The 12,020-nt window shown below is 35.1% G+C and overlaps 1 protein-coding gene across 2 annotated transcripts in view; it reads right to left on the bottom strand.

Annotated features, from left to right (window-relative positions):
* LOC138708052 (uncharacterized protein KIAA2013 homolog) overlaps positions 1-12,020 on the bottom strand; it is a 44,571-nt gene extending 32,551 nt beyond the window's left edge. Inside the window, exons 1-3 of one of the 2 annotated variants that reach the window (XM_069838174.1) lie at positions 11,738-12,020; positions 3,184-3,247; positions 2,801-2,904 (exon numbers count right to left, since the gene is read on the bottom strand). In XM_069838174.1, coding sequence (XP_069694275.1) covers positions 2,801-2,904; positions 3,184-3,239 — 160 coding nt within the window. In that variant the 5' untranslated portion in view covers positions 3,240-3,247; positions 11,738-12,020. The remainder of the gene's footprint in view (positions 1-2,800; positions 2,905-3,183; positions 3,248-11,737) is intronic. The other variant, XM_069838175.1, reaches the window with a different exon arrangement.

Raw genomic sequence — 12,020 nt, 5'->3', positions numbered from 1 at the left:
ACACATAACAATAAATACTACACACAAACTGAAGGATTACCAATGGGTTCACCTATATCAAGTATATTAGCTGAAATCTTTATTCACAACATAGAACAAACACACATACTAAATACCGACAACAACAAACACGCAGAGAAAATAATGTACTGGCATCGATATGTAGATGACATAATAGCCTTATATAATGGAAACAAAAGACAAATAGAAAACCTACACCAACAACTCAACAAAATACACCCCAAATTAAAATATACAGTAGAAATGGAACATAAGCAAGCTATAAACTTCTTAGACATCACCATAACCAAAACAAATAACAGACACGAATTCAAAATATACAGGAAACCCACTACAACCACAACACATATACACAACTCATCAAATCATCCCATACAACATAAACATGCAGCTTTCCGTACAATGACACACAGATTAATTAATATACCAATGAACAATGACAACTACACTGAAGAATTAAACACAATAAAATATATAGCACAAGACAATGGATACAACCCTAACATAATAGACACACTAATAAAAGAGGCAAAACAAAAACAGACCAAACCAACACAAACAGCACGCGAGAATAAATACATAACATTAACATATCACAATACCAATACCCACAAAATTGCAACTTCATTCAGAAAACTAAAGTACAAAATTGCATACAAAACAAATAATACAACACAGAAATACTTAAATAACCACACTAAACATTCAAATATATATAATTCAACTGGAGTTTACAAATTAAAATGCAATAGTTGCCCACATTTTTACATAGGACAGACAGGAAGATCCTTTCATACAAGATACAACGAACATATTAAAGCTATAACCAAACCTTACATTACATCAAATTATGCAGATCACATTATCGACAATAATCATGACTACAATAATATAGAAACAGATATGGAAATTTTACACATCACACCAAAAAGTTTACAGTTAAATATCCTAGAACAATACGAAATATATAAGAATACAATAGCACACCCACAATACATACTTAATACGCAACTACAGTTCAATACGCACACATTGTTTGACATCATAGTACGTCATAGCATACAGACAGCCAACCCCCACCATAGGAGCAACACACCCCCACCCCTACCATCGACAACTGCACATCGCAGAGCCAAAATCAGCAGTGGTTCAAGAGACACTGAAGACGACGACAAATAGCGTCGAAACGGGCCGTCTGTCGAAGGTAAATACCTTTTTAACAATTTTAATACTTTTAACGTGTGACAGAGTAAATTTTATGTTAATAATATGAAGTGTCGACAATAGTTTTTTTTTTTTGTAAAAGACATTTTATATAGATTAAATTATTACAAATTAGTCATATTATTTTGTTAAAGTGTCATGTAAATAGAGATGTGTTGAAATTACAAAATAAAATGTGGTAAATGAATGATTACAGCAGAATATCATACTGATTTTTAAACAGAATGTGTCTCCCCTCTGATTAAATCCAAGGACTACATGTCTGTCATTTCAGAGGACAGCAGAATTAAAATTTTGTGTTCATACTGTCTATTTCAATTCTAGTAATATTAATGAACATGTAAAAATCGATTATCTTTTACTATTTTGCTTTCCCATATCCCAGTAGGTTCTAAGCACATGCTTCCATACAACATAAGACAGTTGCCAGATGCTTCAGGCGTGACATCATGTGCAAAGAAAGACACATTTGAAGCAAGCATACTGACACACCTTTATACTCACATCACATTACTACCATAGAAACTGCAGCCGATTTTGCGGTAACTGTGTGAGAAATATAACAAAAAATACTGCTGTGCTTGTGCTGTAAGAGGAGTATCATATTTGGAGAACCATGTATCAGAAATCTAAAAGTTACTTTTGTGCGAGATTGTGCGTATTTGCTTGGTTTCCGAACAAAACCAATCCGCGGAAAGTCTAAAATTCCACATTCAGTATTCCCAACCTAACACACATAACAATTTCCCTCTTCTTACCGCTTAAGTGACATATTCATTTTACTGCTTTAGGCTTTCAACATATTATTTTTAGAGACGTTCAATATAGTAATAATTATAAATTGGAAACTTACCACTGCAATTTCACCTAAATTGCACTGTTAATTATTGTTTTTAAATATTTGCAAAAATTAATAAACTCTACAACTCCACTAAAGTTACTGCAGTCGTGATGCAAGTAACATTAAGGAAGCCGTGAAAAAATTAACACGATTTCAGACTCATCATAGACTGGGGAAAAAAAAAGACAGACGTATATCACGGCCTGCTGGAGTATAGTAAACACAGAAAACATTTTAAAGCAACAATGTTGAAGATAGATATTTTTGTTTTGCAAATTTGCCGTCATTGAACAGAAACCAAGATGGAGATTTCATTGCAACTAATCAGAAATTCCTCTTTCAGGTATGTAATAAACAATCTTCGCACAAAATAATGTACGATACACGAGCGGTATGTTTTCTTTCAATTCTCGGAAATTAAAAAAGTTCAACTACATTTCGCTTTTTCAAACTTTTCCTCGAACATGAAAACTTCAACATACTGCTCTTGCAATGCATATTACTATTTTGTTATGCCATTAATACATAATTTCTTATTTCATTATTTAAATTGGAAATACATTAATCTTCATCAATTACTATTTTTAAATATTAAAACATGCAAATATTGCAATGAAATGAGCAATTTTCACAAACTGATAAGAAAATCACTGCAGTTCTAACATTATTTTCCAAATAATTTATTACAACCATTAGGCATTAGAATCATCCTACCTTCTACACTTATATTTGACTGGGATAGCCACCTCAGCAAACTTGGGCCAATGTATAGAATTAAACCAAACACTATGGTTATCAAGAGAAACGTTCTCCGATACCTGAAACATACAAGAATTTTTGGTATCACAAACTTCTGTGATTATACATAAATTGTTGAATCTACTTGCTGCTATGCATTGCCTTTCTTCCCTTTAAATATTCCATTTAATGTACAAATTTTTGCATTTATACTTTAACTGATATCGAAAATTACTTGTATTTTACATATTTTCTTCTGAAAACTATGACTATCATATCAACTGTTTAACATCATAAGAGTAACATGCCATACTATAATTTTTGTAAACAACTTTATTATCATGTAAGAAGAAAATTACGTGAAATAATTATCCATGTTCCTCTTCCATTTTCGTACCATCTCCAGACAATCCATTCTGATTCCTAAATAAAAGAAACAAAGAATGAATAATCCTAATATATGAGTAAATATCAAATGTGCAAAATTAGTTATATATAATTATGGTTATTACGAAATAGGCATCTACTGCTGTGGAGTAATGGTTGAAGGCAAACGCTTCAGTAGATCAAGCTATGTCAATGGCCATAATAGTACATTATGCAATGAGCCTATAATGGTAGTAATTAAGACGCGAGTATGTTTGTTTATGAAACAAGTGCAAGCGAGTTTCATAAATTTCATACAAGCGTCTTAATTACCATTATAGGCAAGTTTCATATGACTTATTATGCTCGGCCATATTTCTAACTTTAAATTATTCATAAGTATTCATGTTATGGTTATGTAAGTGAGGAGCAGAACTGACCTTCTAAATTGTGAGATGTGTGCAGACGCGAAAATATTGATTTTTTCCGAGGAACGAATGTCATTGACCTTGATATAATCTAGAGAATAACATGAATATTAATTTTGATATAACCTGGAAATTGATTTAGAATTGAAAAACGAGATGACAAATTGAATTTATTTGAATATTATTTACAATTAATGCTAATTATTATAGTAACAGAACATAACCTTCAGCGACAGTATTGGATTTCCACCCTCTGTGATGTTTCGCTAGTTGTCTTTCAAGTGCATATCTGAGAATAATCGATACTTGTGCTTTTATAATGCTACAATGGTGATTTCTCATTGGCTGAACAACTGAACTATAATGAATAGGTGTACTTTAATGAGTGCATTAAAGGGCTACTACCAGGTGTATAATTACTACATTTCGGCATGGTCGAGCATAAAATATATTATTTCAAAATTGAGCTCTGTCTGTTATGCATTAAGATCCTTATCTTTTACTGGCAATATAAACACACTTGAAATAGCATACTTTGCATACTTTTATTCTGCAATCAAATATGGATTAATATTATGAAACAACTTATAATATGAAGATAAACTTTTTTTTTTACAGAAGAAATCTCTAATGATTAATGACAGGTATACTCAAAAGGACACCATATAAAAATATCTTCCAAAATTTATAAATCTTGACCTTACCTTGTGAATACATTATTTTCCTAATTTATATTAAAGATCAAACACATTTTGTACTGTACTAATCCAAACATTTATAATTTTGATACAAGAAACAATGAAATATATATTTACCCTCTGTTAGCCTCAACTATTATAAAAAAAAGGGAGTTCACTATTGATTCAATGCACTGCCTAACTTTCTCAAACCTTTTAAGGTCCAAATAAAAAGGTTCAGAACACAGTTAACAAAATTTCTGCATACTCGTACCACTTCTGTTACTCAACTTGTTAGGCTTGTAAACTGAATTATTCTGCTTGCTATGTATTGTATATTTCTTTTACAACTTTCGACTTGTTCCACATCTCAAGGCTACCATGTTGATGTAAGATAATGGAATAAAATAAATTAAATTAAAATTTAAAATGTGTAATAATATGAGAGAAAAACAAACACAATACAGTTCTCCAATTTTATCTTAAAATCTAAACTCGAAGAAGTCATAAAATGTCAACAACGAAGAATACAGCAGAACCAAGAAGAAGAGGAAAACATCAGAAGCCCTCAACGTAAACCAAGAAAAGGAAAGGAGGATAAAAAGAAATATACAGGTGAGGAGAAGAAATGATTTCAATAAAATAGATGCAGAACACTAGTCACAGGTGAGGACTCATTTTTAAGCCAATTTGAAGTCAATTAGTGAAGCTTCACTTTGATATCAATACTAACCACTTCCATTTCCATTTCACAGAGTCTTCATCTTTATCACAGAGTACTGCATGATAGCCCACCACTCAGCACTGCCAGATCTATCGCATCAGCAGCCCAGCCTACCCAAGACCAACACTGTCTGCTTCCTAGCCCATCGCACTGGGCTTCGAAGCCTACCATAGCCCACTGCACTGTTCAGCACTGCACTAACACAAACCACCAGTTGGTTGCATTCTACTGTTTTTCTGCTTGCATGCATTGGTTATGCTTTTGCTCAGCGTGTGGCCAGTGGATCAGAGACCAACTAACATACCTACCTTTGTGTTGTATTTCTTGTAGCTTCGACTGATTTATGTCTATTGTAATATTCATTGAAAACCCCCATTATGGCTGAGTAGTGAGACCTTCAGTCTGTCATGCAGGCTGTCCAGGTTAGAGTCCCTTTCAGACCTGGGATTTTTCATTGTGGCAGACAAGGTTCATTTACGATTTTTTTCGTGCTTCTCCCATTTCCCCAAATTGTGTATCTACGTTCCATTAACATTTCTCAATTCCATCATAATTCTATAACATTCTCCAAACACTGGCTGACGACGCACAGAGGGGCCTGGTCTAGGGATGAGCGAGGTTGTAAGTTCGAAATCTGGGTACGCAGCGAACCTTAGTGTAGTCAGCCGGTGTGGGTTTGGGAATGCACCTAGCTTGGGGGTTAGCGCAATAGATCATGAAAGGCCGCAGTGCTGGGTCATATTGTCCCCTCCCGAAAGTCTATTCCTTCACTTCTATTCCATTTCAATATTCATTAGAAATGTGACAACAGGAGTTAAAACAATTTTGGACACTACTTGAGTTCTCCAATAACAGTCTGACAAATAACTTTTATTTTCAGAAAGTGTAAATAATTAAATCGACATTTTGCACCGTGTGCCAGAATACTGTTGTCGGATGGGGGATGGCATGTTTGGCACTCACTTTTCCATATGTAACTCAAGTATTTTTAATGTCTGTGTGAGAACCATGAAGTGTTCACTGTGAACTGTCCCAAATGGCCTCAAATTCCATGCACACATAGGCACATATTTCTCAACTCCTGCAACGGTTTGGGTGGATATTTTCCATATTCACTTTGAGTTTTGTGATTTGCAATGTATGGATGATAGGAAATATATGCGGTACCAATCAAAGCCAATGCATGAAAAAAATGTTATGCTTTATTTAACGACGCTCGCAACTGCAGAGGTTATATCAGCGTCACCGGATGTGCCGAAATTTTGTCCCGCAGGAGTTCTTTTACATGCCAGTAAATCTACTGACACAAGCCTGTCGCATTTAAGCACACTTAAATGCTATCGACCTGGCCCGGGATCGAACTGCAACCTTGGGCATAGAAGGCCAGCACTATACCAACTCGCCAACCAAGTCGACACCAATGCATGAACATACAATTCCCCGCATACCAGACAATATACAAAATTAAATTATTTTCCACTGCTGTCGAACACAGATTTAAAAACTGTCCCAATGGTAATTTTTTAATTCCATCCAACACTCTTGTTTAAATACTCTAGCAGTGATTTTGTCCTTCACTACTTTTTCTCTAGAGAGACTGTATTTAAGCACATAGGCTTTCACGGCCGGTGTCTGGGCTGAGATTGTATTTTCCTTGCAATGCACCATTATTTGAACTGGTCTTGAAAAACAAAAATCAGAAACTAAAACAAAAACGTTTGAAATGTTGTTCGAGCTGTACACACAAGCACAAGCCCACACAAACTCAATTTAAGTAACTGATAGAAGAATAGATTTGGGGTCAATGCCTTGATACCAGCCCACTGCACAAAACTGCTTCACAAGCAGCTTAGCCCAGCCTGTGAGGTGACTTCACGGGCTTGTTCTGTGTGAGACTGTGAAGCCCAATGCGGAAGCAGCCCATGGGCTAGACCGTTGTGCAGGTCTCTGCTCTACCATGTACAATACATTATGAATCGAAAACAAACTTGTTTTTCTCCAAATTAGAATCATCTTATTGCAAGCAACTGGCATGTTAATGTGTTGCTTTAGATTATTTCTCATACATTTTATGAAGTAGACAGCAGAAACTCAGAATCTGCAGTTATTGCTTTCTGCAACCACTTGCTTCTTTAAATTGATTTCTTTATCAAATGTTTTCCAATACACAATTGTTAATTTCATACATGGGCTAGTGGGGCATTCTGCAAACTAATAACAAGTAACATAAGTCAATGACGCAGAATATCAGCATGGAAATATCATATGTACTTCGGTACATTAAAATAATATATATGATATGCGTAAATCACTTCGTGATTTAAGACGGGGCTTATTCCGTCGGATCCCGGGCAACTAGTCACTCATAACGAGTGCACCCCAGCACATTGTGGACTTCAGTCCTACGTTCATAGACATCTATGACGTAGTGCAGAGGGCGGCCACTAGAGGGAACCCAAGAGTTGGAACTTAAACTGAGATGATTCTGTCCGACGCCGGGGTGGGTATCCGGTGTGGCTTAGTGGATAAAGCATCAGCACGTAGAGCTGAAAACCCGGGTTCAAATCCCGGTGCCGGAGAGAATTTTTCTCCGTTCCATTACTCTTTCATCGTATAAGTCAATGTGTTACCTTTTTTAATGACTTACTTTCACCTTTAGAATATGCAATAATCCATTAATTATTTTTATTTGTACTTATATTCATTAAAGGGACAAATGGGACATGGATTTCCAAAAGGCTCCTTGTTCACAAAAATTAGATTTTCAGCTGTTCGCACCACTATATTTCTGTTGTTCTCTTCTTGTATAATATGTAAGATTTACAATTCCAAAAATCTTAAAACATACGAAAATAGCATTTGAAATGTGGGATGTATTGCTTACAGTTCCAATGTGATTCTTGTCCACATCTCTGAAGCCAATATGGTGGAGCACTATTTTGATAAAATTAGAGAACCAAACAGCATCTTGTCCTATTGCCTTAGTGCAGCTTAATGATCACTGATTTCCAAACTATCCTTGTCCTTACTGCATATATTCGCAGACACACTAAGGTAAAAGTACTTTTTTTTATAGTAGCCAGTGATAAAAGAGATAACATTATTCAATGATCAGTGTCTGTAGTTTAGTTGTGTATGTCTGTGCTGAATTAACTCTTCACTTAACAATTGTGTATTGTGAATTTCTCACTGGCAATTCGTGAACTGAAGTTTAATTTACTTAGTAACCTGTACGAGATTCTATGTAAGTTGTTATGATGTCTGTGATTATTTTTGTGCTTGTTAACACATTTAATGTGAGAGATTATAATAAGTTCTGGCGACTGTTTATAATGGACAATTTAAATTTGCATTCTAATTTTTGACAAAATATTAGTTTCAAAATTAATAACAATGGTCCATAAATATGACAATGTATTAAAAAACCATTCAGCGTATTCCGAATCTCACCAGTCCGGTGGCATCAATGACGTCACGTTGCAGCGAAATAAGGAACAAAACTGCTGGAAGGATCGATGGCTGTCATGGCGACTGTACAAGTTGTTGTCTGTGCTATGCTAGCAAAATTTTGCGAAATTTTCGTATTCCCATCTCCTTCAAAGAAAAGATAGCATAAACAATTTATTTCTTGAACCGGTAGTAATAATGGGTCCGTTGACATGTTCGCTCATAAGCCATTAACATATTGTTTTTACGTTGTGCTCATTACAAACAATACAGCAGAACTAAAGCAGAACACACCGCCATGACACAACAGTGCACAATGTTATTCGTCTGCTAATTCCCGCCCTATACAAGAACCAATCAGATTCACTGATGGCAGCTGATGGAGACTGCCACCACCTCTGCAAGTTGATGGCACTGGTGCGACAGCGGTGGAATTCAGAACACCGCGATGCCATCGGATTGCTCGCCGGTGAGATTTGGAATACGCTCTTTGTCACTTATCACCTTATTTACGTAAATTTCTCTGTGGCACCCTTATCCTGTAAATATTTACACCATTTACGTGCCTTATCAAATGTTCCTCTTTCACAAAGAAAGAAACCACTGTGTTTAGTAAGCACAATTCATCGTAAAGTGTATCTTCATCTAGTTGAGGCCGTGGTTTTTGTCCAATACTTAAAATTTCTTTCACTATGATGTAGAGAACCATTAAATTTTAAGGCTGAAAAATACTTCAAAATTCCCGTATCTTTAGTTGCTCTGAGTAAGATGTTAAAATGTCCCACGAAATAGAGAAAAATCCATTTTAGCATTGCTTGATAAAAGTTCTTATTACAATTTCTCACACTCATATGATAAAATTTCTGGCCACAAATAGGGTCAGCAAAGAGTTGATACTGGCAACTGCCCTTATGTTGAGACCTGTCAAAATATCCGGCTGGGCCAGAGAAATACCGGTTAGTTAGCAATACTAAAGGAAAGTGATCTCTTTGGAAGTATAATACACATACAATTACCGAGCACCTACTGCACCCTACAATACATAAACACAACCATAACTGAAGATAATTTACCTGGTTCAAATGTACGACCTGTCAATTAAAGGATTGAATGATTAAATTTCATAACATTTATGCTCTTACTACAAAAAAAAAAACGTTCTTTATATTCATCAACAAATCCATCTCCACCGATTACTTCTCAGTGCTTGATTTTCTGCAGTTTTTTTTAACAACTATTTACTATGAAATAGTCAGAAATAGTCAAAGGAATTTTTAAGGAGGAAGAAGATGAGCAGATGACGTAGTAGTTAAGGAGAAAAAGAAATAAATTTCATAAGAGGAAATGAAGTCATCCAGCATTCAAGAAAACTAATTACCAAATAATGATTTGTTCTATTATAAACTGTCAGGATTTATTATTCTTATGAGGGATATTATGCACATACTCGGCGTTTTTTGCAAATTAACTGATAAATTCTATTACTGACAGGACGAGTGATAAGTTGATAATGGAAAAGGTTAGTCTAATCTTAATTACAGAAAAAAAAATATCGTTTATTTAATTACGCTCGCAACTGCAGAACTTATATCAGCATCGCCAGTGTGCCAGAATTCCTGCAGGAGTTCTTTTACATGCCAGTAAATCTACTGACATGAGGCTGTCGCATTTAAACACACTTAAATGCCATCGATCTGGGCCGGGATCGAATCCGCAATCTCGAGCACAGAAGGCAAGCGCTATACCAACTACCCTACCCAGGTCGACAATTATAGAAACTACCTACTTTAAGTTTCTTTTATTTTCTTTAAACTAACTGGCACTATAAAATATCATAATCTACATCATTTTTGTCTTTCTAATTTAGTCTGACACAGAAATTTTACCTATGCAGGTTCAGGTGATATAATAAGTACAGCAATTGATTTTGGACTGAAAAAACTTGAGTTCGATCCTGAGAAAAGTTAAACTTTTATTCCTTCCGTAACTTCCACAATGACACTAAGACTCACTTAATCACTGAATAATTACGAACAGAAGTTCTCTTTCCCAGGGATAAAATGGGCGGAAAGTGATGACAACCCACCTTATAGTACCGAGACTTCTAAAGTAGTATCAGACTTCTATCTCCTTGCAACTCTTCTAAATTTAAGATCTGGGTGAAACTATCACCACAGTCTAGTATATACAGTCACGAAGCTCAATAAGTAGTAAATATGCATCCATAGATAGTTGCTGACCACTAGGATCGCTAATATCGCCTCATTACAGACAATGCGAAATACTACCGGCACAGTCTAGTGTTCCTAGCACCCTCACAACTCAAGCTTCGTAACTGTATATACTAGACTGTGCTATCACTGAGATAGTTCCGGTGATTTAGGAAGTGGAATGGTTGAATTTATAAGGGATTTTGGTAACTCGATAGAAAACATTTGTCAATATGATGGGCATCAATGACATCATCGAGAATCAGTAACAGGTCTCGTTCAGTTTAAGGTTTTTATTATGCCTTGCATATTATAAGTTTTTTGGTAGGCATACCAAAAACCTGTCACTGATCCTCGACGACGTCCGCCATATTGACAAAAGTTTTCTACCGAAATATCGGGAATTTTTGTGGAGATGCAGCTGATCGCATATGCAAGGCATAACAAAAGGCTAAACTAAACAAACCTAACCTGTCACAGATTCGTATATGCAAGATTTATAAGCGGAGTACTCAGGGAACTACTTCAGTGCTAGTTTAGCCCAAATCCTTCTAAACTATTACACTAAGCTTACATTTAACAGATCTCAAGTAAATAAAACCACATTCTTCCCCACTTTTTCAATGCTCAGCTGGTCCAAAAATTTAAAAACACACATAAAATAGTTTGACATTATAAGCGTAATTTATGGGACAAAGAAGTATATACGTTTCTACAACTTACACTACGAAGTATTGGAAAATGCCTAAGGTTCTTCTAACAGTATTTCATGAGAAAGGAAACTTAATTCATTTATGCCTACCTTAAAAAATGAGAAAAATGACAAATCTTTAAATGTAATCTGCAAAGGTAGACTTTATATATATAAATTCCAAATAATTCATATTCAACTTTAGTATTACTGAAATGTCAGGAAAACAAACTGAAGCTTACCCTACAATATATACAGAACACATCTACCTATGGACTATTTAACACTAGCGTAATAATTCATAAGTCTCGTCTATATACTTCAACTACACACATTAAAAAAACTTACAGAAATATGTACAATTACTTACATTTATAGATGTACTCTTTATCATAAAAAACAAATTCCAGGTATATTTCTAAACATTTATCCGATATAAGTGAGAAAGCAACGTATTTCTTTTCTATTTCAACATGTCACATTTTCAATACATTTAGTCTTTAAAGGGCCATCACAAACCTATGAAGTCGTGTAACTAATTATAACAATTTAAGTGACGTTCGTAACCTCTTTCTCCTTTTACAGCTTATTTTGCAACATTACAAGCCTGTGTATGATCTGAGACTACAAGAGTGCAACACCTACTGCCAGCG

This window comes from Periplaneta americana, chromosome 10 (genome assembly GCF_040183065.1).
Source record: "Periplaneta americana isolate PAMFEO1 chromosome 10, P.americana_PAMFEO1_priV1, whole genome shotgun sequence".
Lineage (NCBI taxonomy): Eukaryota > Metazoa > Arthropoda > Insecta > Blattodea > Blattidae > Periplaneta > Periplaneta americana.
The sequence above is the reverse complement of the archived record's forward strand: the minus strand, read 5'-3'. Positions and strand labels throughout refer to the sequence as shown.